A 26463-nucleotide genomic window follows, 5' to 3' on the forward strand; every position below is an offset into this window, starting at 1 on the left:
CTCTACATACTGATATACACCTGAACATCAGCAGGAGAGGACTCTTTAAAGTAGAGACACTACATACTGATATACACCTGAACATCAGCAGGAGAGGACTCTTTAAAGTAGAGACACTACATACTGATATACACCTGAACATCAGCAGAATATGTGCTCTTAAATCTGGGTTTTGTTTACCTGGAACTGTCTGACTTTCATGTCAGTATTAATCCCAAATGTACGTTTATTTTGAGAGCGGTAAGAACGTCTTAAATAAAAGCACATGTCCTTAGTCTTTGACACAAATTCAACAACAGCAACGATTAATGTCACCGTTTCCAAAAACAGGACAATGGAAAATGTCCTCTCTGTCTCTCATGCATTTCTTCCTCTTGAATACTTTTCACAGCAACACCTCAGCGAGGTAAACAAACCGTCCAGAGTTGAATACCCACGATGCTTCACTTCACTCACCAGCAGGGCGCCGCGCAGGTTGATGCCGGTTTCTATGGTGACGTAGTAGGAGGCCTGCAGGAAGGTCCTCTGCAGGATCAACGCCAGGAAGAGAAGCACAGCCAGGACCGAGGTGTTCTGCAGCAGCTCCGTGGACGACATGAAGTACACGTCCAGGAATGTGTTCTGCAATAAAATAATGAAGAAGAATAATTATAGAAGAGTTCCAAACAGAGGTCATTTTCATGAACCAACACATTATTTATAAACTCACGTTTGCTCGACTATTCATCATCCCATCAAATGCCTAAAGTAAAAGAAAGAAAAGGAAAATAAATGAAAAGAGGAAAAGGAAGAAGAAACAGAAACAACAGAAATTCAATTTTAGGAAAAGATTTCACAGACTTCTATAGAATCTGAGGTAAAGAAACAAGAGAACAGTTGGATCATTTTCTCATAGACTTCTATAGAATCTGAGGTAAAGAAACAAGAGAACAGTTGGATCATTTTCTCATAGACTTCTATAGAATCTGAGGTAAAGAAACAAGAGAACAGTTGGATCATTTTCTCACAGACTTCTATAGAATCTGAGGTAAAGAAACAAGAGAACAGTTGGATCATTTTCTCATAGACTTCTATAGAATCTGAGGTAAAGAAACAAGAGAACAGTTGGATCATTTTCTCATAGACTTCTATAGAATCTGAGGTAAAGAAACAAGAGAACAGTTGGATCATTTTCTCACAGACTTCTATAGAATCTGAGGTAAAGAAACAAGAGAACAGTTGGATCATTTTCTCATAGACTTCTATAGAATCTGAGGTAAAGAAACAAGAGAACAGTTGGATCACTTTCTCATAGACTTCTATAGAATCTGAGGTAAAGAAACAAGAGAACAGTTGGACCATTTTCTCATAGACGTCTATAGAATCTGAGGTAAAGAAACAAGAGAACAGTTGGATCATTTTCTCATAGACTTCTATAGAATCTTACGTAATACATTAAGAAAGAAGAAGGGAATTTCTTTCATAGACTTCTATGCAATTTAAGGTAATAACACACACACACACACACACACACACACACACACACACACACACACACACACACACACACACACACACACACACACACACACACACACACACACACACACACACACACACAGTAGCAGTAAAGCTCATAGTGATGCTCTGCAGGCCTGCCTGTGTTTTAAAGTGTGATGCGAGTGGAGAATTTTCCGTGTCACTCAGACATGCAGCGCTGCTCTGCTCTTTATCTCCCTGCCCATTATACCCACTTTAAAAAGGAAGGCACGGACCGGACAGCATCTCGAGATCCAGCACCGACTCTAACAACATCCAGCCAAATGGTTCTGAATGAAAACACGCTGCCATTACGGGAGCGTCTGCTGTGTGTTATGACCTTTGGAGGAGGCGGAGATGGATTTAAGAGGAGTCGAAGTCTGTGATCGGCTCTGCCAAATGCACCCTCTGCTTTCTTTCTCCATGCAGCCGCTTTATCACGCCGCCATGGGAAGATACTATCGTTTTATTGTATTAATAGTTACAGGTTTAGTCCAGCTGATGTTTATGAACACTGGTGCATATCCAAGGGCTGCACAATTTATCGTTTTTTGGTTCGTGTCAACTTGAGCGATAAACACATTGTTAAATATTGCTATATTGCTCTCTGGGGCTTCAAAAGGACGTTGAAAACGGTAGAACAAAGGTAGAAAAATGTCACATATGCAGGTGAAACTATAAGAATGGTTGCACAATAGCTTCAAAGTAGTGCAACCAATTAAATCTTAAGTCCCAGGCTTCTCCAACGACATGAAACAGTGCAAAATAACACTGCAAGAGAGGCATAGAGTAAGGTTTAAGGAATGCATTACTTCATTAAAGGTCCACTTATCCAAAGCTGTTTGGGTAGAAGCTTTTCTTGGACCCAAATAAAGTGTGTTCGTTTACCCAAAGGTCAAAAGAAATGCAACTACAAGCGTGTGTGTAACGTCATTTCATGGCATTATGATATGGCAGACTTATCCTCACATCAGTAACAGCGTCAGGCACACACACACACACACACACACACACACACTGGTGGGGACATGATGACTGTGATCTACGCCTCAGTGACATCAAACTGGGACTGAGTCATTCATTCATTGGCCGGACCACCCAATGAAATGTGGACGACCCTTGATGTCATGATTTAGACTTGATTTCTTGAAATGCTTTTATCCGACTTCAGTAACGTCAGTCTCAACACGGGTTTACACGACCAAATGGATTCCTCAGGAGGGAATTTAATGACGTTTAAATATCCAGCCTGAGTCTCAGTTTTGGAGCATCACAGGGTGTTTAAATGGGTCCCCTCTTGAAGTAGTTTTCAATCTAATCAGTCCTTTTGTGTCTCTCAGCTGTCAGCATATAGTCCTGCATTCACTGCATCCATTTGGAGCATTGAGCTGTGCTCTGTTCCAACACACTTAACTGTATCCTGACCTGGTGTTAACCTCTGAGACTAATAGACTTTAAATTGAGTTTGAACTAAACGCAGTGCACTTTATGCATGCATCAACTTCCTGCAGCCTTTGATTGGCCTTTGATTCCCCTGTGGAACACCTCTAAGCCTTTGCTCTGCAGCAGGGATATATCTCTTCTCCTCCAGGTATGACTGTTGAACCTGACACTTACTTCATGGGAACCTAATACTAAGAGCAGCACTAAGGAAATCAGTGATACTTCAATCTAGAAGGCAGGATTGACTCCTAACTAATGGAAAATCTTCAAGGAATGATGGGTGAACAACGCTGTATCAGTAGAAATGATCCCTTAAGCTTTGAGGGATTCTAGCGTATGGTCGTCTTTAATTGATATAGCCCAATATCACAGATTACACACATATCTGGAGCTTTGAAGTGTGTATAGCATATATCCTTAGACCCTCGGAGGAAAAACAAAACCAAGAAACCCCATAATTACCAGGGAAAAGTATTATTAACCAACAGGAGAGCAACAGAGGAGGGTCCCTGTTCCAGGACAAACAGAAGCTAAAGATGTACAACAAATGTTGTAAATATAGATTAAAAGATACCACATTTACTATAAAGTTATCAATGATTCTAAAGAGAAAGTCCTGGATCCAGGTGGATGCAAACGATCTTCCAGGTGCCCTTGGTCTGTTTTATTTAGACGTTTTAGGTCCACACCACCTCCCCTACCTCGGTCTTGTCCGTCGCCGTCACCTCGCTCTTCTGCAGGTACTTCACGATGCCGGAGATGCAGAGCGGCCCGGCGAAGCCCAGCAGGTCGGCCAGGTACCTGAAGGTGCTGCTGAGCAGGATGGGCCGGCCGAACGCTCGGTACATGGAGCGCCAGATCGACGGGGCTTTGTTCGGATCCTCCGCCGTCTGCAGGAGGGAGGAGGAATTAGAAACTAGTATCTGTTTCCTGTTTCATTTTGAAAGGTGTTCTTTCTTTGTCTGTTTTTCCTGCCCTGCAGTCACCTGACCTTCTGTGCACCTCGTACATCAGGGTCATGACCTCCACCCACCCACTCACCCTCTGGTCCTCATAGGCGTCTTTGAGCCGGAGGTAGTTGGTGAGCGCTCTCATGGCGATGGGCAGCTTCCCGATCTTCTTCAGCTCGATGGGCCTCTTGTGGGCTCCGATGATGAGAGGATTCATCCACCAATATGTTGCCTAAAAACGTGCCAAGAATTTGTACTGGTTATTCTGCTGCCAGGTAATGCTGTGGGGACATTTGTGAAAGCCAATGGTGACAGAAAATCCATCTTACGACCTATATTGTTGAATAAGGTGGATACTGGGTTGCATTTCAGACTCTCCTGATGATCAATAATTGATTTGTGGATTGATATGATTTTTATATATCGTATTTATTTGTACCTGTTATTCGTTGTTTTTGGTTTTTCTTTTATATTTATTTCACTATTTATTTATGTGTATATTTTGGAAAATGCACTAATAATAAAATAATAATAAATTAATGTTTTTAAATTTAAATATACATTTGTTCAATTTAAATTTAACAAATAATTTAAATATATTATAAGGTCAAAATTAGAACATTTAATTAGAATTATTTCACATGTTTTTAAAGTAAAACAATAAAAACACACACACATATATATATATATATATATGTGTGTGTGTTTTTGTGTGTACCTTAGACAGCAGGTTGACAAACGGCTGCAGAAAGCGAACGCCCAAATCCTGCAGGTCCTCGGGGGGTTTCACCTTCTGGGGGTTGGCAAAGAACACGTATTTCTACGGGGAGAGAAAAGGACAAATTTAATGAACCAAAATAGACGGAGAACTTATTATAAAAGGTGTTGAACAAATGATGAGGAAAATTAAAGCAATCCCATTCCTTGGGGGAAAAGGTTACACACAATATGTTTTTCTGGCTAAATGAGTGATGCGTCCTCACCCTGACTCGGATGACGTTGATTTCCACGGCCATCAGCAGCCCGTACAGCAGCACCAACAGCGCCGTGATGCAGAACCTCAGGTGCTGAGGGCCCACCGAAAACTCTGCATACTTCAACAGCTTGATGGACTTGGTGATGAACGCCAACACCCAGTAGATGAACAGGACTGAGCGACAGGACACAGGAGAGTGATGTGGTGTCACGTTAATGCACATTATGGCTTTTCTCGTCTTAAAATTAACCTTCAAATATATATGTACGAGCACAAGACTACAGGCTGAAAATACTTCCTAAATATTCCCGGTGGTATCCTCTCTCGATTTCATTTCCTGTTTCAGTGATTTAATTTCATGTGTGATAAAACTACCAGCCCTCCGTAGCTCCAGAGTTGCATTGTGGGTAATGTAAGCACCAGGTTTTAATAAGGAAGAAAATTGGGAGAAAAAAACTTTGATTTTATTAGATTTTTATCCTTTTTCTGGATTCAACAATGTATGGGAAGCCAATAAGAGTTATCTTTCAAAAGCTGGAAATGATGTACTGGATTAATAATGGTTAAAGCAGTAAAAGACGAGGGTTATTTATCGTTACCGAGCAGCAGTTTGGGGAAGTTGGACGTCTCGATGTTGTGGTAGTACACCACTGATGTGGTCGCTGCGATGAACCCCATGAAGGCCGGCATGAAGAGATGAAGGTGGTTGGTGTACATCATCCTACAGCGAGAGGAGAATACAAAAACAATTAATATGTTGATAGGACTGGTTCCTTTGAGACTCATTTCTGAAGAAAACTGAACATAAAGTGATGAAATGTCTTTCTCTCACTTGTTTGAGACGATGCCCTCGGCGAACTCGCAGACGTGGATGAAGAGCAGCGAGAACGTGAGGATCCATCTCATGTTGTGTCCGGGGAAATGAAGCCATGTGTTGTGATGGATCTGCACTTTGGAGCTCTGACTGCCCCAACCTGGAGGAGGAAGACAGACAGAAACAGAGAGGAGAAAGAATGGTGAATATTAAATATGATATTTTCCCATAAATTGAACCTGTAGGAAAGGGGAAACGAGAGGGGGGGGGGGGGGGTGGCCTTGTCAAATAGGAAATACTTAACTCTAACTCATCCAATAGAGTGTACAATATTTCCCCCTGAGATGTAATGGAGTACAAGTTTATCGTGACCCAGAAAGAAAAGAAATTCAAACACTTCATGTGACAAGTTTGAACGTTAAATATGTGGTTTGTCTGAAAACTGAGTTGATCATTAAAACAGTTACAGATCCATTTCCTGGTTAGCTAAGTCTTATTACTCCTGCACAGCTCTCATTCACCTCATTGCAGTTTATGTGTCAATTTAAATAAACACACTTTAGTTTATTGGTAGAGAGAGTTGACCATATGGCAGCTGAGAGCCGTAGAGTATTTATTATTTTGTATTTGTGTTGGTATTTGTTTCTTGTGAGGTTTTTCTTAACCAAGTGGACAGCAGAGCTCCGGGGACGGAGAGAGCATAAAAACTGAAAGCAGGAAGCTTCAATTAGTGAGTCCTGAGGGAGCAGCTGAGGGCTTCTGGTCAGAACAATTCCCATAAACTACTGTATACACACACACACACACACACACACACACACACAAATAACTAACCATGCATTCAGTAAGCCTCCTCTGTATTAGAGGGTGAATTTAAAAAAGACAGATAAAGAAAAAAACAACATTAATAAAATACTAATAAATAAATAGAAATAGATTAAAAAAATAAATAAATATAAATAAATAAATAAATAAATAAAAACTAGCTTTATTTTTCTTTGCATTTTTTCCATTCCTTTCCTCATTTCTAAATATCTTTAATTGCTTCTTTTTTTCAACCTGGGCTGGGTAATATGAATAAAGGGACTAGATTGGTTTTAAAGGCTGCATTATATTAAATAAATGTGCTTTCTAATTTTAATTACTGGTCTTATTTATCATACTTAATTAGAAATATTGTGATTCATCATTATTCCCAACTCCTCTTTTGCTTCCTCTCACCCTTCCTTGTTTCCTTTTCCCTCCTCCACAGGTTTTCTTCTGCATACACAAGGTTCATTATTCAACAGGAAAGCAAAATTGAAGAGGAAGGAGGAGGGCAAATAGGATGGAAGCATTTATTAATTATTATAAGATTTATATTGAGTTTATTGTCTGTGTTTTGGTGCTTTGTTTCCCTCTTTGTTTAACCCTTTCCTGCAGCAGCCCACACCGACCACTGAACTGTTGTAATCCCATCTGAGCCGCTCTTCAAAGCTGCTTAATGTTCACACTCCGAGAAGAAAAGTGACTGAAACTGTGTGTGTGTGTGTGTGTGTGTGTGTGTGTGTGTGTGTGTGTGTGTGTGTGTGTGTGTGTGTGTGTGTGTGTGTGTGTGTGTGTGTGTGTGTGTGTGTGTGTGTGTGTGTGTGTGAGTGAGTGAGAGAGGGAAAGTCAATACCACCGACACATCTGCTCACCCAGCTAACAGATTATTGTCACACAGCTCAGCGGGAAGCATCAGTTCCTCTCCTCAGAGTCAGAGCTGTTTTCACACTTTCAAGACAAGAAAACCCAAAGGAAATCTCCTGATCTTCATCATCCTTTCTTACTTTCTGGGGGTTTTCCTTTTCCTGTAGTGTGTCATTAAGGTTTTAGTGCATGTAAACGGTCTGCAGAGGCTAAAATCACAAAGTTCCGGAACACAGTGACACCACTTTGGAACACTAGCGCTCCGACACATTGTACGTGATAGGCTAAGGGGCGGGACATCTCTAAGCGAGTTCACTAATCACAACAGAGCCGGCCAGCTGACCAATCAGAGCAGACTGGGCTCTGGTTTCAGACAGAGGGTGAAAAGAGGAGCTGCAGCACAGGCAGTATGAGAAAAATAAAGAGCTTTCTGAACATTAAAGCATGGAGACATGTCTATGGACAATCTGACGGTGAATGAAAGTGCGTGTCAATCCCTCTGACGTACCGATGAAGAGGATGGGGAAGGTGATGAAGAGCAGGAAGACGTGGGGCACCAGGTTGAGAGCGTCCACGAAGCAGCCATTGTTCAGCGTGCCGTTCTCCACGCTGTAGGAGTTGACATTTTTGTCGTTTCCACAAAACGACAAGGCCATCCCCCCCCGCCCCCTCGACCGCTCCACACAGGCCTCCAGTCACTCTGTGGGGACGCAAACACACACATTATCTCACTAATGATTGCTCTAAAATGCCAAAAATCTGCATAAATAAACTGTGTTGTGAATCAGAAACAGGTCGACACATACGTACAATCTCTACGACTTTGTGCTTCAGCTTGAACTCTGCACACCAGGTCAGACATTTTTGTAGCATGTCAAAAGCTCAAGTGCACCCTCGCTCACACACACACACACACACACACACACACACACACAGATGCAGGCCAGTGTGAGACATGAGAGCTATTTAAGGGCCGCCGCCCAACTACATGCTGCCTGGCTCATGGCGCGTTGCTGCATTACTGTTAACTGAATTAAGAGTTGGAACCGGTCGTGGAGTCGTGTGTTGTCGTGACGCCATGACTTGAGTTTCAGGAGACTGGTGTTGTTGTTGTTTCAGGTGTTTGAGTTAACCTGGGCTTCAGTGTCTGCTTTATAGTCATTACTACTGGCTCCATCACTGAGCTTATGTTATTGATTTGTTGTTTTGTTTGTCAACAGGAATATGGATTTTCATGAGACTTTAGCAATGGGAGAATTACATTACATCTTAAAGAGCGACTCTGAATCCCAGGGCGAACAGCAACCCTTTAATCACTTAAAATATATAGAAATATAAGGGTTTTGGGGGTTTTGATAGCCTCTATTTGTTGCCATTTTTTGTAATATTTTCGTCAGCTTAACGTGAATACTATCACACTCATACAGTAACATTTTGACTCGATTCAAAAACAAAGATGGCCACCACGGGTAGCGGCCATCTTTGTTTTATGGACAGAACCTTTGTTTTGGTGCACAGTTGTGGAGAAATTACACATTTTTTAGGATAAACTAAACATACAAACTCATATCAGATAAAAACATTAGTTACAGTGCAGATTTAAGATGTTTCTATAGAAGTTTAAATACTTTTTATCAAACATTAACATTGGAATACATTTGTAACTGCCAGGGTTTAGGCTTAAAACCATACCATTTTATCCCAAATATTGTTCAATTTCTTCATTTTACTATTTAGTTTCCATATAAATGTCACTTTGAATTGAATTAATTGGCCTGACTGACATAGTAGGTGGCTAAATGGATGTTGACTAGCTAGCAGAAGCTAAATAATAGACGTTAACAGTGCTTAAAACATATAGCATTATTGTTATAGCCCTCTTCAGACAACAGGTGCAGCTCAAAGTGCTTTAAAGACATGGCACAAAACACAAGAAATCAGCTTCAGGTCGAAAGTTAAAATCCTTTGCATCAATATAGAAAATAATACAGATTAATAGGGAGATTAGGAAAAAAGTGAATTTTAAAAAACGTGTATTTAGTTGAAGTTAAAAAAAAGTTCACAGGTATAATTATCAAACAAAACTTACATTTAAAGTCAAATAAACCCCAAAAAATGTCCCAAAAACAACACCTGCGTTGAACTACAGTAATAGTAATTAAATACAACAACTTTTAAATACTAAGCACAGCTATAACAGACATCACAACGTTAGACTAGGTCATTAAATAAAGCTTAATTGTGACAGGAAAGATTCTTACCTCGAAGAAAAGTAATACTCCTTAATGACAGCGTTTCATTCCGGAGGTCTCTTTTTGTTGCTTTTTAACTTAGGAAACAAACAGAGGACAGAAAGAAGGGAAAGCAAGAGAATACAGTGAGAGTTGAAGTGTAAAAAGTTGATTATTTTTAGCCCCAGCTCAGCATCAGCTGCTCCGCATGTTAGTGCTGCCAGGCTCTGACACAGAGGTCAAGCTAAACGGGACAGAACAGAGCTTCCGGTTGGATCCTTCACAATAAAAGGCTAGACGAAATGATTGGCAAAAAGACCTACATTTAAAGCATACATTTGAATGAATAATGAAATATTTAAGGTCTTACTTTATTTCTTTTTAATGCACTTACTTATATTGTCTTTGTTTACAATATAAATCTCCTTTTGTTTTATATAATACAACATTTCAAAAGTGAAAAACCAATAAACATTGCTTTAAAGCCAAAAGCAGATTATTTTATTCACATATTTAACAGAAAATTACCAAACAAATAAATTGAAAAGAAATTAAAATCCGGTTAAAGGGAAATATTCTTTGGTCTTCTACATATAAAAACACTTTAAAATGACACAATACAAGACCCCCTTTAAGACCATTACATTTTCAAAATAATCAATAAAACCATTAACTAATTGCCCCACATGGACCCTGGTGGTATGGGGCCCTAAAGAAGAAAGGGTAGTTTAAATGCATTTCTACTCATTTGATACAGCACATTCTTCATTCACATGTATAAGGAGTATTTTTACAATTATGTATTATCCATAATCCAGATAGTTTACACTCATTTTATTTGGTTGTTCACACCCTGATGTTTAAAATCCCAATTCAATCACTCAGTACATTTATTTTTGATTTATTTTGAATTAATTTCTCCAAAGCCTGAACTCAATTTGACCCTTTCTCCAAGTCAAGAGATAGTTCTTTTATTTTGAAGGTGTAAAAATCAGTGTTTCCGGTTAAAGAGTGCTTAACCTCTGCAAACTTGATACGACGTCCCCTCCTATCAGATTTCCAAACTTGAAGCAGTTTAGTGGTGAGAAGGGGGTTCCTTATGAGCTGCTTTTACACACAAGTGACATGTCAGTTAAACACTCAGTGTATAGACCTGCAACTACAATGTAGGCCATGCTGTCTCTTATCAATTGCATGTGTAAAAATGTTGATTTAGTCCCTGCAACTGTGGTTAAAATATGTTTTAAACACTGGAAAATGTGTTTGCCATTAGCGTTTAGTGGTTTCATGGTAAGAATAAGAAATACCATCAAAAAAACCCATTAAAAGACAACATCCAGCTTGCAATGTAAATAATAAAGAGAAAATAATACGCATAAGTAAATGTCAATGTTTTCTGTTGTGTTATGTTTTATGAAAGTATTATTAACAGTGCCACAGGAGCAACATTTATTTATAATGCTTTACAGTCTCAAATGCATAATCTGATCGGATTTCGGCTGCATGCATGCACAGCAGTTGTTTGTTATTTCATCCAGATCTGAGAGGATTCAATCAAAGCTTTGTCATTAAAATGTTCCAGAGAAGAAATTGGATCCGGTCGGCTGAGCGCACTGACTCGAACACTGTCATTTGCAGTGGACTGAAATTACATTTATTGATATAAGCTTCTAAATTAAGCACACACATATGCAATTAATACACTTTTTGTCGTAACACTATCAGTAAAGCAAATAAACCTGGTGTCTTGACGTATCGGGCAGCGTAACCTGCAATATCATTGATGAATGACAAGAACAAAACTCCATTGAGAAATCAAGCAATCTAAGGCTTTTCACGTATAGATACAGTTTTCCAAATCATAATCAGCAGGTTTATTGATTATTCCCAAAGCAACTAGTTTCAATCTTGAATTCAGCATTAATAAAACTACAATTTAGAAAGACCTTTCTTTATAAAACATTACACTTTTTGAACCGTCCCGCCTGTAATTCCCGAACCCCGCGTCCACCAATAGAGACAAGTACTCTACGGTGAGCAGCTCCCATAAACAGTACAAAGAGGCTTATATTTTACTTTATTGCGTATTTAATTAAAGCCGAATTTAAGATGAAGCTTTTAATAAATCGGATGTTATGTTATATTGTATTTCTAATTAACAGTTTATGTCTGGGCGGCAAAAATACCTTACAATATAAGGATTGTCAATGGAGTCTGGTGCATGGTGTTACATTAAAACACGCTCAAAACTGAACATCGCAATACACCACACTGAGGATGTTGGTAGTGAATGACAGAAAGGACAAAATAGGAAAGCCTTCCCGACACTTACCCGTCCTCTGACGCAGGTTTTTGGGGTCAAAGCGTCCCCCTTTTTCCCGGATCTTAATTCCCAGTACGCGTCGCCTTATAATAATGTGGTTTATACTGAAGGTACCGGGACAGGAAATGCCTGTATATGACATTTACTGTCCAGTCGACTCTGGAAACACACAGCACTCCTTCATTAGATATGGTGGCGGCCCTTTTCCCAGATATGTCTCATGATGCACGATGCAACGTGGGCGAATATAGGTCAGATCAAAGCGGAATAAGCAAATCAGAGATAAGTCGAGTGTGTCATGGGGGAAATGTTGTTTTTATGCGTGTTTAATGAGCATTATGTTGTTTAATGTACATTTAGTGCACCTTATCTGACATCACAGCAGCAGATAATAAAGAAAGACTGGAGTTGGATGTTATTATAAGGTTGGTTATTATTGGAATAAGACATAAAACATGCACATTGACACCATTGCACTTGTCTCAAACTGTGGAAGGAAGTAAACAGTCATTCTATCTTTGTACCATCATTTATTAACATCCTTGATTTCAAAATAAGACTGTAATCTTCCTAAAAAATGACATTCATGACGACTTTGTTTCCACATGCGCTGCATTTTATTTTGAAATTTCAAGCGATATTTTACACCAATGAACCGGAAGAGGGCGCTGTTCACTCAAAAGCATCAGTAAAGAAAAGAAGCTTTATGTGTGTGTGTGTGTGTGTGTGTGTGTGTGTGTGTGTGTGTGTGTGTGTGTGTGTGTGTGTGTGTGTGTGTGTGTGTGTGTGTGTGTGTGTGTGTGTGTGTGTGTGTGCTGTGTGTGTGTGTGTTTATATCACAGCTATGGGACAGTGTGAGGAGATTCTCATCCACCAGTGTTTCCCAAGAAACTGTGAAGGGAAGAACTTCACCTCTGAACCCCCCCCCCCCCACACACACACAACACACACACACACACACACACACACACACACACACACACACACACACACACACACACACACACACACACACACACACATAAGTAAAGACATAAAGGAAATTCCGGCAACTGTGGACCTTTGACCTTCGTGTCACCAGAGACACATGGATGGAGATGGAGATTAATTAGGATTCCCAGTATTACATGAAATCCTGGATCAACACCTGTATTACAATTAAAATTCCATCAGTGAAATCCGTTTTTTTTAAGTGTGTGTGTGTGTGTGTGTGTGTGTGTGTGTGTGTGTGTGTGTGTGTGTGTGTGTGTGTGTGTGTGTGTGTGTGTGTGTGTGTGTGTGTGTGTGCTGCACCCATGTGATGTGTGTGTGTATCTGTGTGGTTACACTCCGCAGCGTGAGAAAGCTCTCTCCTGAGGAAAGTGTTTGACCGACCCCGAGCAGGAAGTGGGGACCATGTCTCTCCGCAGAAACACACAAACAGTAATGGTGTGTGTTGTGTATTTTAAAGGGGCATCATTCTTCAAAAAAGCTCTTTATGTTTCTCAGACTGCCTGTGCTGCAGCACCTCTTTTCACCCTCTGTCTGAAACCAGAGCCCAGTCTGCTCTGATTGGTTAGCTGGCCGACTCTGTTTTAATTGGTCAACCTGCTTATAGATGTCCCGCCCCCCTTAGACTATCACGTACAATGTGTCGGAGCGCTAGCCAATAGGAGTGTGAGTATTCTGTAGTGATGTCACTGTGTTCTGGAACATTGCAGACCGTTTACATGCACTGAAACCTTTATAACACACTACAGGAGAGGGAAAAGTCCATCATTGGGACCCTTTAATCTTGAATGGGTCCTCACAAAGACAGCAGAACAAGAAGTAAAACACACACACACATACACAGACTAACTGTGAGTCTGTACTGCCACCTTTTGGGGACATTGTTTTAAAACTGTTGCAGCAATAAATCAAAAGTTAATAAACTCCGGAGTAAAATCCTCACATCCTCCAGCAGCTGATAGATGACAGGGCATTATTTCTCTGACACGTGAAGGTCATCAGACAGACAGAGAGAGATAACGGGAAACTTTTATACAACTTCTTATTGGACGGTTCTGCTCCGTGGAGCCAGTTATTCGACAACAGCCGGGCGGTAATGACAGCAGATTCCTGCAGATTGGAGGAAATTAGTTCCATTTTTTTATCATTATCAACAAGCTGATGAGACGGAGACGTGATGGGAGGAAGAGAGTTTGACAGATACAATCCTGCAGGAGTTTAAAGAGATCCAAACCTCAACACAGGAGGACATGTGTGAGGGGTCTGAAAGGAGCTTACAGTAAAACAATAAAGTAAAACACTTGTGCATACTGAACATTTCCACCCTGACAATGAGTTTATATCTTCTATCTTAAAACATGTTGACCACCAGAGGACATCCTTCCCTTACTTCAGTGAAGTAGAAAGAGCATATCACAACTTCATTCTGTAGTTGAGTTTTCAAATCTGAGGATTTCCCCCTGGTTTTAACCTACAGTACCGTCTGTGTTCATATGACTACAGGTTTTGATTTTAACATAGAGGAGGAGGAGGAGGAGGAGGAGGAGGAGGAGGAGGAGAAGAAGAAGAAGAAGAAGAAGAAGAGAAGAAGAAGAAGAAGAAGAAGAAGAAGAAGAAGAAGAAGAAGAAATTTAGCAAATAAATGCTAAATATACTTCCTTTAGTGTTTTACAGCCCAGTACAAGTATTTAGCCAGCCTTAAAATGTGTCTTACTTACTTAGTTACTATCTCCTGATTTAAATACAGTATCTAGAACAGTATTTAAGCACATGAGGAGGGCGTTATTTTAATGAAACCTCACATTAAACACAGGAAACATGCATAGCATACTTTGCTTCAGAAACCTGTATAAAAGCTGCTCCAAAGCTGTAATGCACAACTGGCTCCTTTGCTCTCTTCTTGAATCCCCACTTCCTGTTTACAAACTGTCATTGTGTTCAGGCCCAGAGGTCAGACAGGCAGCTCCAGAGTTCATTTTAATATTTCTAAAGCACCAACAACAGTGTTGAGTTTATCTGTTTCATTTCCTCCGGAGGAAAACACCTCTCTTTGATTTATAGCTGCAGAGTTTTCCTGCTGCTCAGCTCCGAGGACAGGTCACAGATATGTGCTGTAATATAATACGTGAGGTTATATATATATTTATATTTTCGGTGGGAAACATCGCTGAGCGGGCCTTTTGTTTCCTGTACAGATTTGATGCGGCTGTGGCGGGAAGAGACAGTGGAGGACGCAGTGTTCAGGTCTCATCAAGGACAGGGACGCTCAGGAGCAGCGACACGGACATTTGTTCATGCTTAAAGCTGCAGAACAGGGGAAGGACACATGGAAAACCCATCATTAGAATTTTGTGACACTCATGGTGACCTGAGCCTTTACTGCAACATCTAAAGATGAATAAAATACAACTTTAGTGTCTTTACACACCATTGGAGAGGGTCTTTTCTGCTCTGTTTTAGGTTCATATTTGGATTTTGTGCCTCTACTGTGACGTGATTTAACAAATGAAAAATAAATACCTATAAATAAATAAATAAAATGAGATAAATACAATGAAATAAATTAGAAATGAACAAAGATAATAAATAAATAAAATCAATATTAAAAAATAAGAGAAAATAAAATTAAGGAAAAAATTGAAGAAGACAAAATAAAATAAATACAAGAAAATCAAGAAAAAAACAAAATAATACAAAATAAAATAAAATCAGTCTTTAGGGTGAGAGTTACAATTATTTTCATTATCAAAGATATCTACTTTGATTCTACGTTAGTATATTTTGCATGAAAATGTTCTTGATAAAACGATTAAAGTTCAAGATCATTGATTACTAAATGAACTTATTGAAGTTGCAGCTCCATTTATAATTAGTAGTACATTCAAATGATCCTTATGATAAGAAAGCAAGGGTTGGTTTGACCCAAAAAGTGTTCGACAGCCTCAGTTAGTTTTTACACTGAATTTCATTTCCAGAATAAAAATGATGCACATTTTAAAAGACTTCCAGCCGCCTGTTCCACCGCTCAAACGCTGATGCAGGTCTTATACATGAACTGCCCGTTATTGTGATGCGACAGTCGGATCAACAAGGAAACCACATGGCCTTTATACATTATTTAGGTGTAGCTGAGAGACGACACACACCTGTCATCCACCTGGTTAAATAGGAACAAATAGCCCCTCTGTTTACCGGTGGAGAAGGACCTTGGGCCAGACTTAAGGGGATGCTCCTCTTCCTCCTGCAGAATACTAAACATGGAGTTTGGATGCGTGCAAAACGGCGGATTAGCATGGGAACGACATCCACTGAAAGCAGGGTAATTCCCCGGCATATCAACGGCAACATGCACTGTGCATACATGCCCATACAGAGGCTTTACACACACACACACACACACACACACACACATTTTCCTGGCAGTAATCAGAGTGCAGTGTGTTTTTCTCGGCAGTGTAATACATCAAAGTGACGGCTGCCAATGAGTCTCAGTCAGCCAGACAGCCACGGCCAATCAATCATCAATCTACCTGCTCTTTATTTCACAGCCCTCTGCAGGCACCGTATGATATAAACACACAAACACACGCACACACACACACACACACTGTGGTTCCTCCTCCCTCTCTAGGTCAGTGTGTAGAGTCGGGCACTCACTCGGCCTGGGTTAAGGGTTTATTAAGCCCCAATTAGACCACCTTCAGTGAGTGAGTAATCAAGAAGGAGTTTGTTTAAGGGTTCAGCAACATCTAAAGCACACTCTTCTTTTGTTTGGGAGATTTTAAGTCTATGAGGGTTTAAACTTGTGATAAAGCAATGTCAGGAGTGGGATTTGAACCCACGCCTCCATCTGGAGACCAGAAGTCCCTTTGATCAGGAAGGAGTCAATCCTTGAGTCTGGCGCCTTAGACCGCTCGGCCATCCTGACACACTGTGGATGAATCCATCATTTTCAATTATGATTGTGATCGTTCATCTGGGATAACCCATAATTATGAGCAAAAGGGGAGTTTTAAGACACAAATATCCTTATTCCGTTATCCTTTGCTTTTAGATGCTCATGGTCGACTGACTCTTTTTCAGCACATTTCACCGAATACGTTTTCCCACTTATTCTGTGAAATATTTCAACATCTACAGGACAGATTGGCACATAAAATGGCACAAATGCTGATTATTCCCAGAGGATGAACACTAATAGTTTTGATGATCCTCTGACCTTTCCTCTAGCACCACCAGCAAGTCAGACTTACGAGTTGCCCAACACTTTGGTTTAGTACTAAACACCTGCCAGAATGAGAACATGCTCAGAGCCACAGCATTTCATAAATTAGTAACTTGCAGATGTAAATATGAACTATTTTACACACAGTGAAAACTCTGTCAGGAGTGGGATTTGAACCCACGCCTCCAACTGGAGACCAGAAGTCCCTCTGATCAGGAAGGAGTCTATCCTTGAGTCTGGCGCCTTAGACCGCTCGGCCATCCTGACACGCTAAAGCCTTGTCTTCAGGCGTTCATGGCTGTAGACTCCAATGACTTTGACAATACTTTTCAGAGTCAAGGTTTTCCCGCTTATTCTGTGAAATATTTCAACATCTACAGGGCGGATTGGCACACATTTGGTGCAAATATGCATGGTTCCCAGAGGATGAATACCAAGGATTTTGGTGATCCTCTGACTTCTCGTTTAGCGCCACAAGCCAGCGGAATTTCAAGGTGCGCTCTATTTTGGTTTATGACTAAATACCTCCAAAATGCATGTTTAACCTACATCGAAACAGCGCGACCGTTGATTGTTTAATGCACGCCTCCAACTGGAGACCAGAAGTCCCTCTGATCAGGAAGGAGTCCATCCTTGAGTCTGGCGCCTTAGACCACTCGGCCATCCTGACTACTACCAACATACATTCCCTATCTTAGAGGAATCTACATTTCTGTATTTGCATATACAGTTAAAAAGCTAACTGGACTTTGGGAGGCTAGACACTTCTCCAGGATAGTCGATGGGCTCTTTGTGCGGCGACACATGTTTCTCTGCTTCTGTTGATAAACCCGCTTATATCTGACTCTAGATAACCACGGCAAAATGTGGACTTTTGACTAAAACCTAAAGAAATGTACCCCACAGAAACCAAGTATACTCTCCCTGCTGATACTATACATGCTTTCCTACTCCTACCATCCACCAGAGCATTTCCATCTACAGCAGACTGCTCTTCATTGCATTGTGAATTCAAAATGCCATTACTCCTCCTCCTCAGTGTTTGGCAGCGCTGGAATAATAAATAAATCATTCGCAGCACATTGGACATGTTGTTAACAAGTCCCGTATTGATGTAAGTGAGATATTCCATTCGTTCTCTAATGGACTCGGAGAGACGCTCAATTTGTTTCTTCCATAATTGCAGAGAAGATGAACCCCTGTTCTGTACGATCGATCAATACTCACTTGCATCCTGGAGCATAAATTTGACCGTCAGCGACTTTTGGTTTGCCGAGGATTTAAATAACCTTCACTCGATTCTTTGTTTTATAAGTTAAAGACATACATTATTGGACAAACTGCTTTCATGCTCGAGTAATTAAATGTTGTTTTCTCTATCTGAAGCCCAGATGAAGGCGAGGCATCATCATTTCCTCCACTCTTCCTCCTACGATGCGTCGTTTTTCTGTCTCTTTCAAAGGCTTCATTAGAGAGACACGAGAGATTATGTTTTTATTCACAAAGAAATGGAGTGAGGGGAGTGGGAGTGCAGCAGAAAAACAGCTTCATTACACCGAGCCGCAGTGAATGAGAAATCCCAAAATGCATCATGGTATTGTTCTGGCTTTCTATTCAATTTGCATCCCACTGCCTGATTCTGTACCTGGCGTTTTTCTTTTTCCTTTTCTGACAGGGTTAGATCGATGGATGTGTTTTGGTGTGATGATGTATGGAGGGGGGGTTGGTTTGAAATCATGGAGGGTCTTTTTGTTTCTCCCTCCTCATCTGCAGTCAGAGCAGAGTCTCCCTGCTCTGACAAGATGCTAAGACACCGATAATGAATGAATTACACAACGTCCACACTAATGGAAGGTACATCTGAAAAAGCATCGTGACTCCATGCTTCGAATCTCCAAATCTTTGCATTTGGAAGAAATCATACCTCGTATTTTTCACCAGGATGGACCGGCACTGTTTTATAATGACATCAAATAATATATTTGACTCAGGATGAGAGTGGCCGACAGCTGCAAACGCGCGACTACAGCAAAACAATGAACATAAATGTGCCAAAACGGTGCAAATGGAGAAACATCTTCACCGACTTTTCAGCTGACACTACTACACAGAGGTGGAAGAAGTACTCAGATCTTGTACTTGAGTAAAGTAGAAGTACTCAGGTCTTGTACTTGAGTAAAGTAGAAGTACTCAGATCTTGTTCTTGAGTAAAGTAGAAGTACTCAGGTCTTGTACTTGAGTAAAGTAGAAGTACTCAGGTCTTGTACTTGAGTAAAGTAGAAGTACTCAGATCTTGTTCTTGAGTAAAGTAGAAGTACTCAGGTCTTGTACTTGAGTAAAGTAGAAGTACTCAGATCCTGTACTTGAGTAAAGTAGAAGTACTCAGGTCTTGTACTTGAGTAAAGTAGAAGTACTCAGGTCTTGTACTTGAGTAAAGTAGAAGTACTCAGGTCTTGTACTTGAGTAAAGTAGAAGTACTCAGGTCTTGTACTTGAGTAAAGTAGAAGTACTCAGGTCTTGTACTTGAGTAAAAGTAGAAGTACTCAGGTCTTGTACTTGAGTAAAAGTAGAAGTACTCAGATCTTGTACTTGAGTAAAGTAGAAGTACTCAGATCTTGTTCTTGAGTAAAAGTAGAAGTACTCAGGTCTTGTACTTGAGTAAAGTAGAAGTACTCAGATCTTGTACTTGAGTAAAGTAGAAGAACTCAGATCTTGTTCTTGAGTAAAGTAGAAGTACTCAGGTCTTGTACTTGAGTAAAGTAGAAGTACCAGAGTGTAGGAATACTCTGTCACAGTAAAAGTATTCTAAATGTTCCTCCAGTGAAAGTAGAAAGTACTCTCCTCTAAATGTACTTAAAGTAGCGACAGTAAAAGTAGTCATTGTCTGATTGGTCCATTTCAGAATAATATCTCTGATATGTTTTATAATGATTGATCATTAAAGTGTTCTCAGAGCTGGTAAAGGTGCAGCTAGTTTGAATGGCTTTGTATACTGCAGGGTAGCTGCTGGATTTACTGCAGGTGAACTACAGTCTGATTTAAGGGAGATTATATTTACCATCATTAATCCTAATCTGTAAAGAAACTAAAGGGATTAAGTACATGTAGTGGAGTAAAGGTACACCATTTACCTCTGAGTTGAAATACACAAGTGAAGAAAGTCCCCGAACTTGTGCTTAAGTACAGTACTACTAGATTTCCATCAATAACAGACGTTTCATTACATCGTGAATATAAAATGTAATTGAGCTTTTCCTCAGTATTTGGCATCACTCAATAAGAAGTAATGAGTTAATTAGTCTGGCTTTGGGTGCAGAGCGTTACACCACGTCCACACTAGTGCGGGTACATCTGATAAAGCAGGTTTTCCTCTTATTTCCGTGCTTAAACCTTGAACCCCTTGCAATTTCATGACACTATATTATATTCCGGGTCAAGTCCTTCATGCATCTTGTTTTCCTTCGACTGTTTTTATGACACTCACTTCATGTCTTTATTTTTCCCTTTGGGAGCCGGCTGCACGAGTATGAAATAGTGATTCGATCGAGGGGTCAATGCAGCAGCCCAGGAATTAGATTGAAGAGAGGCTGGCATGAGCCTCAATCAAATCAGTATTTTGCCGGTATGTGACAATAGAAAGAGAGAAATAAGCCAATAACAAACCCTGCTGAGGCGGAGGCGACGGAAAGGAGCTCGCTGTGAGGGTATCAGCCCATAACTGTGTGAGAGGTCTGGGATGGAAGTCATTTTGTTGACTGAAAATGAAAAGCAGAGGATGGAGAAGATATTTAATCGTTTTCCTGTTGCTTTGGGGAGTCAATGGGTACGTTGAGGTGTGAAATGAATTCCGTACAGTGGAATAAAATACAATCATTTTCATACATTGTTTGCAAATATAACCAAACTAACGGAGGGAGACAAACTAAAAGGAACGTCGCTGGTTGAATCTAGTGAGATTTCGAAGAAAGAAACACAGTGTCAGGAGTGGGGTTTGAACCCACGCCTCCAATCGGAGACCAGAAGTCCCTTTGGTCAGGAAGGAGTCAATCCTTGAGTCTGGCGCCTTAGACCGCTCGGCCATCCTGACACACGGGTCAGCATTTTTTTGATGGAGGAGCAAAGATTTCAGCATTTTGCCGTGTCTGCGTAGGATAGTTTAAAGTGCTATACTGTGGTTCAGAAAGAATGCAACCAAACGTCATATAGTTCTGTAAATGTGTCAGTGTCATAGAATTGTCTTCTGATTTGAGTTGCTTGCATCGTCTGCACACAGATCTGAATCTGAAAGGCTCTGATGAAAGAAACTGAGATATATTCATACACCCAACGGTCCGAAAGCGGTATTTAAGCACTTTATTATTACGATGCCCTACAGTGTGTGTGTGTGTGTGTGTGTGTGTGTGTGTGTGTGTGTGTGTGTGTGTGTGTGTGTGTGTGTGTGTGTGTGTGTGTGTGTGTGTGTGTGTGTGTGTGTGTGTGTGTGTTTGTCTGAGTGTGAGTGTGAGTGAGAGAGATGTCAGACGTGAATGATTTATGAGTATGTAAATGAGACTTTTGGACTGTTGAAGGACAGTGGAGAGCGACACACACACACACACACACACACACACACACACACACACACACACACACACACACACACACACACACACACACACACACACACACACACATTTACACATATTATCCTGCTGTCAGAGCTGCCAATCTAAGGCTCAGTCTATTATCCATTTCAAATGTGCAATAAACACAAGCTGTGTTTTCAGCCAATGGAACGTCTCCTAATCTAAACGAACTGTTTACATTACGGAGAGTCGACTGAAGCTGCATTTAAATGCGGATATTTCTAGAAAACACTAATAATACTGCAGTATGATCGGCAAAATAGATCTCAGACAGGGTTTACAGAGATTTAGAGATGCTGGGGGGTTTTGTGAGGCTATTCAGTGCATGGAAATTCAACCCTCATCGACGGCATTGAGGAATTGAAGGCATCGAAGTCCATACTAATGCAGAGTTCAGAAAGATATGTTCACAAGAAAGATAAATACTGTGGCACGGAAAATAGTAGGAATGTATAGCTATCAGGCCTTACAGACAACTTCTATAACCTCAATGTCCCCGCTTTGTTGTGTTTTTAAGACAGAAAATGTTGTCTTTTTATATAAGATAGACTTTGAATATCAGCTGCTGTGTGTCAGGATGGCCGAGCGGTCTAAGGCGCCAGACTCAAGGATTGACTCCTTCCTGATCAAAGGGACTTCTGGTCTCCAGATGGAGGCGTGGGTTCAAATCCCACTCCTGACATGTCTTTTAACCCAAGTAAAGGATGTTTAAAGTCTTTATTTAGTCATAAACAAAAGTAAAGAGCGCCTTGAAATTCTGCTGGCTGGTGGCGCTAGATGAAAAGTCAAGGGTTCACCAAAATCATTGGGATTTTGAAGCAAATTATCGCACATTTTTAAGTTGTAATTTAGAGAAAAATTGGGAGTAAAAGTCAGATTTCTTAGGAGAAAGTGATCATTTTGAAATGATTATCATAAATACCTAAAAGTCGAAAATTTGGAAAATAAACGGAGGTTTGAAAACAATCTCTCTTTTTGTCCCCACATTTTTGACTTCGGATGTGTTACTATAGGCTTTGGATGATGGTCTGTTCTGATTTACTTCCTGTAACAATGTCAGGATGGCCGAGCGGTCTAAGGCGCCAGACTCAAGGATTGACTCCTTCCTGATCAAAGGGCTTCTGGTCTCCACATGGAGGCGTGGGTTCAAATCCCACTCCTGACATAACATTTTGCTTTGGGAGTCTCTTTAATAGTAATATAGATACCTATGAATGTACCTAATGGATATTGGATTGTAACCACTATTAAACCTCCCAATTATAAACACATCTAGATTATGCAAGATAGAAAAGAATTCTAGAAGTAGTCAGGATGGCCGAGTGGTCTAAGGCGCCAGACTCAAGGATTGACTCCTTCCTGATCAAAGGGACTTCTGGTCTCCAGATGGAGGCGTGGGTTCAAATCCCACTCCTGACATTGATTTAACCCCAAGTTAACGATGTTCATAGTTCAGGTTTGGTGGATAGAAGAGTCTTCATTTAGTTATGAACCAAAGGAGGAGGAGTGACTGGAAATTCTGCTGGTGTTGCTAGATGAGAAGTCAGAGGATCACCGAAATGATTGGGATTCATCTTCTGGGAACCAGGATTATTTATACCGAATGATGTGCCTCTACAAGCTGCAGATGATGATCTGTTCTGGCTGAGTTCAACTAGCAGTTGTCAGGATGGCCGAGCGGTCTAAGGCGCCAGACTCAAGGATTGACTCCTTCCTGATCAAAGGGACTTCTGGTCTCCAATAGGAGGCGTGGGTTCAAATCCCACTCCTGACAGAGTTTATGGGACGGCAATCCCTGTGATAGTAGTCTAGCTACCTCAGTTTGAACCAAAGGTTAGTTGAAATACTTTTCTGAACGCCTTTAAACCTCTGAATTATAAACAATTTAGGCAAATTCAATACCAAACATGGGAGTACCAGTAGTCAGGATGGCCGAGCGGTCTAAGGCGCCAGACTCAAGGATTGACTCCTTCCAGATCAATGGGACTTCTGGTCTCCAATAGGAGGCGTGGGTTCAAATCCCACTCCTGACAAACAATGTTATCGCCTTTCTTTTAACTACAAAAGGAAGCTCATCTGCCATCACTCAAAGTCTGATGTTGACCCATCGCTTTGATAACAAAAAGGAACAAGTTGTTGTTGTGCAACGCCACATCTGAAGACGATTTGGTTCTGTATTTCGTTGTTGGATTCCAAAGAAAGAACACAATGTCAGGAGTGGGATTTGAACCCACGCCTCCTATTGGAGACCAGAAGTCCCTTTGATCAGGAAGGAGTCAATCCTTGAGTCTGGCGCCTTAGACCGCTCGGCCATCCTGACCACCGTTACAACAGATTATCTAAAATAATTTACGTTGAGACAATTCAAGGAACACGTAATCATCATCTACCAATGAAAACTGCCAAGATGAAAAGCGCAGACTCATTGCTAGAGACGTTGAAAGAAAAGGGTTGAAATCTTTGGTCATCGACAACGATTGTTCTTGTCCATGCCTTGTTTAAATGTCAGGATGGCCGAGCGGTCTAAGGCGCCAGACTCAAGGATTGACTCCTTCCTCAGCAAAGGGACTTCTGGTCTCCAGATGGAGGCGTGGGTTCAAATCCCACTCCTGACATTCCTTTTGCTTTGGGAGTCTATCAAATAGTAATCTAGATACCTCAGTTTGTACAAAAATATAATCTAAAAATGATTATTGAGACTCTTAAATCTCCCAATTACAAACCATTTTAGATTATCCAAGACAGACAAGCTGGAGGAGTCAGGATGGCCGAGCGGTCTAAGGCGCCAGACTCAAGGATTGACTCCTTCCTGATCAAAGGGACTTCTGGTCTCCAGATGGAGGCGTGGGTTCAAATCCCACTCCTGACATTGATTTAACCCCAAGTTAAGATGTTCATAGTTCAGGTTTGGTGGATAGAACAGTTTTAATTTTGGAGGTATTTAGTCATAAACCAAAGTAAAGAGCGAATGCAAATTCTGCTGGCTGCTGGGGCTAGATGAAAAGTCAAGGGATCAATAAAATCATTGTGATTCTTCCTCTGGGAATCATGAATGTTTGCACCAAACGATGTGCCAATATAAGCTGTAGATGATGATCTGTTCTGGTCATCCTCCACTGTCAATGTCAGGATGGCCGAGCGGTCTAAGGCGCCAGACTCAAGGATTGACTCCTTCCTGATTAAAGGGACTTCTGGTCTCCAATTGGAGGCGTGGGTTCAAATCCCACTCCTGACAGAGTTTATGGGACGGCAATCCCTGTGATAGGGTCTAGCTACCTCAGTTTGAACCAAAGGTTAGTTGAAATACTTTTCTGAACGCCTTTAAACCTCTGAATTATAAACAATTTAGGCAAATTCAATACCAAACATGGAAGTACCAGTAGTCAGGATGGCCGAGCAGTCTAAGGCGCCAGACTCAAGGATTGACTCCTTCCAGATCAATGGACTTCTGGTCTCCAATAGGAGGCGTGGGTTCAAATCCCACTCCTGACAAACAATGTTATCGCCTTTCTTTTAACTACAAAAGGAAGCTCATCTGCCATCACTCAAAGTCTGATGTTGACCCATCGCTTTGATAACAAAAAGGAACAAGTTGTTGTTGTGCAACGCCACATCTGAAGACGATTTGGTTCTGTATTTCGTTGTTGGATTCCAAAGAAGGAACACAATGTCAGGAGTGGGATTTGAACCCACGCCTCCTATTGGAGACCAGAAGTCCCTTTGATCAGGAAGGAGTCGAACCTTGAGTCTGGCGCCTTAGACCGCTCGGCCATCCTGACCACCGTTACAACAGATTATCTAAAATAATTTACGTTGAGACAATTCAAGGAACACGTAATCATCATCTACCAATGAAAACTGCCAAGATGAAAAGCGCAGACTCATTGCTAGAGACGTTGAAAGAAAAGGGTTGAAATCTTTGGTCATCGACAACGATTGTTCTTGTCCATGCCTTGTTTAAATGTCAGGATGGCCGAGCGGTCTAAGGCGCCAGACTCAAGGATTGACTCCTTCCTCAGCAAAGGGACTTCTGGTCTCCAGATGGAGGCGTGCGTTCAAATCCCACTCCTGACATTCCTTTTGCTTTGGGAGTCTATCAAATAGTAATCTAGATACCTCAGTATGTACAAAAATATAATCTAAAAATGATTATTGAGACTCTTAAATCTCCCAATTACAAACCATTTTAGATTATCCAAGACAGACAAGCTGGAGGAGTCAGGATGGCCGAGCGGTCTAAGGCGCCAGACTCAAGGATTGACTCCTTCCTGATCAAAGGGACTTCTGGTCTCCAGATGGAGGCGTGGGTTCAAATCCCACCCCTGACATTGATTTAACCCCAAGTTAAGATGTTCATAGTTCAGGTTTGGTGGATAGAACAGTTTTAATTTTGGAGGTATTTAGTCATAAACCAAAGTAAAGAGCGAATGCAAATTCTGCTGGCTGCTGGGGCTAGATGAAAAGTCAAGGGATCAATAAAATCATTGTGATTCTTCCTCTGGGAATCATGAATGTTTGCACCAAACGATGTGCCAATATAAGCTGTAGATGATGATCTGTTCTGGTCATCCTCCACTGTCAATGTCAGGATGGCCGAGCGGTCTAAGGCGCCAGACTCAAGGATTGACTCCTTCCTGATTAAAGGGACTTCTGGTCTCCAATTGGAGGCGTGGGTTCAAATCCCACTCCTGACAGAG

The 26463-nt window shown here is 41.0% G+C and overlaps 1 protein-coding gene and 16 non-coding genes across 17 annotated transcripts in view; 11 read left to right on the forward strand and 6 right to left on the reverse strand.

Annotated features, from left to right (window-relative positions):
* Positions 1–8028, reverse strand: part of abcc9 (ATP-binding cassette, sub-family C (CFTR/MRP), member 9) — a 43631-nt gene extending 35603 nt beyond the window's left edge. The window contains 9 exon segments of the mRNA XM_063905710.1: positions 457–621; positions 710–742; positions 3663–3851; positions 4003–4143; positions 4630–4731; positions 4895–5061; positions 5487–5608; positions 5720–5861; positions 7881–8028. Coding sequence (XP_063761780.1) covers positions 457–621; positions 710–742; positions 3663–3851; positions 4003–4143; positions 4630–4731; positions 4895–5061; positions 5487–5608; positions 5720–5861; positions 7881–8028 — 1209 coding nt within the window.
* Positions 8029–16733: 8705 nt separating this feature from the next.
* Positions 16734–16844, reverse strand: trnal-caa (transfer RNA leucine (anticodon CAA)). Its single transcript has 2 exons — positions 16807–16844; positions 16734–16779 (listed from the first exon to the last, which is right to left on the reverse strand). It is a non-coding gene; the product is annotated as a tRNA-Leu (tRNA).
* A 453-nt stretch (positions 16845–17297) lies between these two features.
* On the reverse strand, positions 17298–17408 carry trnal-caa (transfer RNA leucine (anticodon CAA)). The gene is made up of 2 exons: positions 17371–17408; positions 17298–17343 (listed from the first exon to the last, which is right to left on the reverse strand). It is a non-coding gene; the product is annotated as a tRNA-Leu (tRNA).
* Positions 17409–21117: 3709 nt separating this feature from the next.
* trnal-caa (transfer RNA leucine (anticodon CAA)) lies at positions 21118–21228 on the reverse strand. Its single transcript has 2 exons — positions 21191–21228; positions 21118–21163 (listed from the first exon to the last, which is right to left on the reverse strand). It is a non-coding gene; the product is annotated as a tRNA-Leu (tRNA).
* Positions 21229–22337: 1109 nt separating this feature from the next.
* trnal-caa (transfer RNA leucine (anticodon CAA)) lies at positions 22338–22448 on the forward strand. The gene is made up of 2 exons: positions 22338–22375; positions 22403–22448. It is a non-coding gene; the product is annotated as a tRNA-Leu (tRNA).
* A 373-nt stretch (positions 22449–22821) lies between these two features.
* Positions 22822–22931, forward strand: trnal-caa (transfer RNA leucine (anticodon CAA)). The gene is made up of 2 exons: positions 22822–22859; positions 22886–22931. It is a non-coding gene; the product is annotated as a tRNA-Leu (tRNA).
* A 143-nt stretch (positions 22932–23074) lies between these two features.
* trnal-caa (transfer RNA leucine (anticodon CAA)) lies at positions 23075–23185 on the forward strand. Its single transcript has 2 exons — positions 23075–23112; positions 23140–23185. It is a non-coding gene; the product is annotated as a tRNA-Leu (tRNA).
* Positions 23186–23429: 244 nt separating this feature from the next.
* Positions 23430–23540, forward strand: trnal-caa (transfer RNA leucine (anticodon CAA)). The gene is made up of 2 exons: positions 23430–23467; positions 23495–23540. It is a non-coding gene; the product is annotated as a tRNA-Leu (tRNA).
* A 148-nt stretch (positions 23541–23688) lies between these two features.
* On the forward strand, positions 23689–23799 carry trnal-caa (transfer RNA leucine (anticodon CAA)). Its single transcript has 2 exons — positions 23689–23726; positions 23754–23799. It is a non-coding gene; the product is annotated as a tRNA-Leu (tRNA).
* A 176-nt stretch (positions 23800–23975) lies between these two features.
* On the reverse strand, positions 23976–24086 carry trnal-caa (transfer RNA leucine (anticodon CAA)). The gene is made up of 2 exons: positions 24049–24086; positions 23976–24021 (listed from the first exon to the last, which is right to left on the reverse strand). It is a non-coding gene; the product is annotated as a tRNA-Leu (tRNA).
* A 184-nt stretch (positions 24087–24270) lies between these two features.
* Positions 24271–24381, forward strand: trnal-caa (transfer RNA leucine (anticodon CAA)). The gene is made up of 2 exons: positions 24271–24308; positions 24336–24381. It is a non-coding gene; the product is annotated as a tRNA-Leu (tRNA).
* A 143-nt stretch (positions 24382–24524) lies between these two features.
* trnal-caa (transfer RNA leucine (anticodon CAA)) lies at positions 24525–24635 on the forward strand. The gene is made up of 2 exons: positions 24525–24562; positions 24590–24635. It is a non-coding gene; the product is annotated as a tRNA-Leu (tRNA).
* A 255-nt stretch (positions 24636–24890) lies between these two features.
* On the forward strand, positions 24891–25001 carry trnal-caa (transfer RNA leucine (anticodon CAA)). The gene is made up of 2 exons: positions 24891–24928; positions 24956–25001. It is a non-coding gene; the product is annotated as a tRNA-Leu (tRNA).
* A 147-nt stretch (positions 25002–25148) lies between these two features.
* Positions 25149–25258, forward strand: trnal-caa (transfer RNA leucine (anticodon CAA)). Its single transcript has 2 exons — positions 25149–25186; positions 25213–25258. It is a non-coding gene; the product is annotated as a tRNA-Leu (tRNA).
* A 176-nt stretch (positions 25259–25434) lies between these two features.
* trnal-caa (transfer RNA leucine (anticodon CAA)) lies at positions 25435–25545 on the reverse strand. Its single transcript has 2 exons — positions 25508–25545; positions 25435–25480 (listed from the first exon to the last, which is right to left on the reverse strand). It is a non-coding gene; the product is annotated as a tRNA-Leu (tRNA).
* Positions 25546–25983: 438 nt separating this feature from the next.
* On the forward strand, positions 25984–26094 carry trnal-caa (transfer RNA leucine (anticodon CAA)). The gene is made up of 2 exons: positions 25984–26021; positions 26049–26094. It is a non-coding gene; the product is annotated as a tRNA-Leu (tRNA).
* A 255-nt stretch (positions 26095–26349) lies between these two features.
* trnal-caa (transfer RNA leucine (anticodon CAA)) lies at positions 26350–26460 on the forward strand. The gene is made up of 2 exons: positions 26350–26387; positions 26415–26460. It is a non-coding gene; the product is annotated as a tRNA-Leu (tRNA).
* The last annotated feature ends 3 nt before the right edge of the window (positions 26461–26463 follow it).

Source organism: Eleginops maclovinus, chromosome 17, assembly GCF_036324505.1.
Source record: "Eleginops maclovinus isolate JMC-PN-2008 ecotype Puerto Natales chromosome 17, JC_Emac_rtc_rv5, whole genome shotgun sequence".
NCBI classification, from domain to species: domain Eukaryota; kingdom Metazoa; phylum Chordata; class Actinopteri; order Perciformes; family Eleginopidae; genus Eleginops; species Eleginops maclovinus.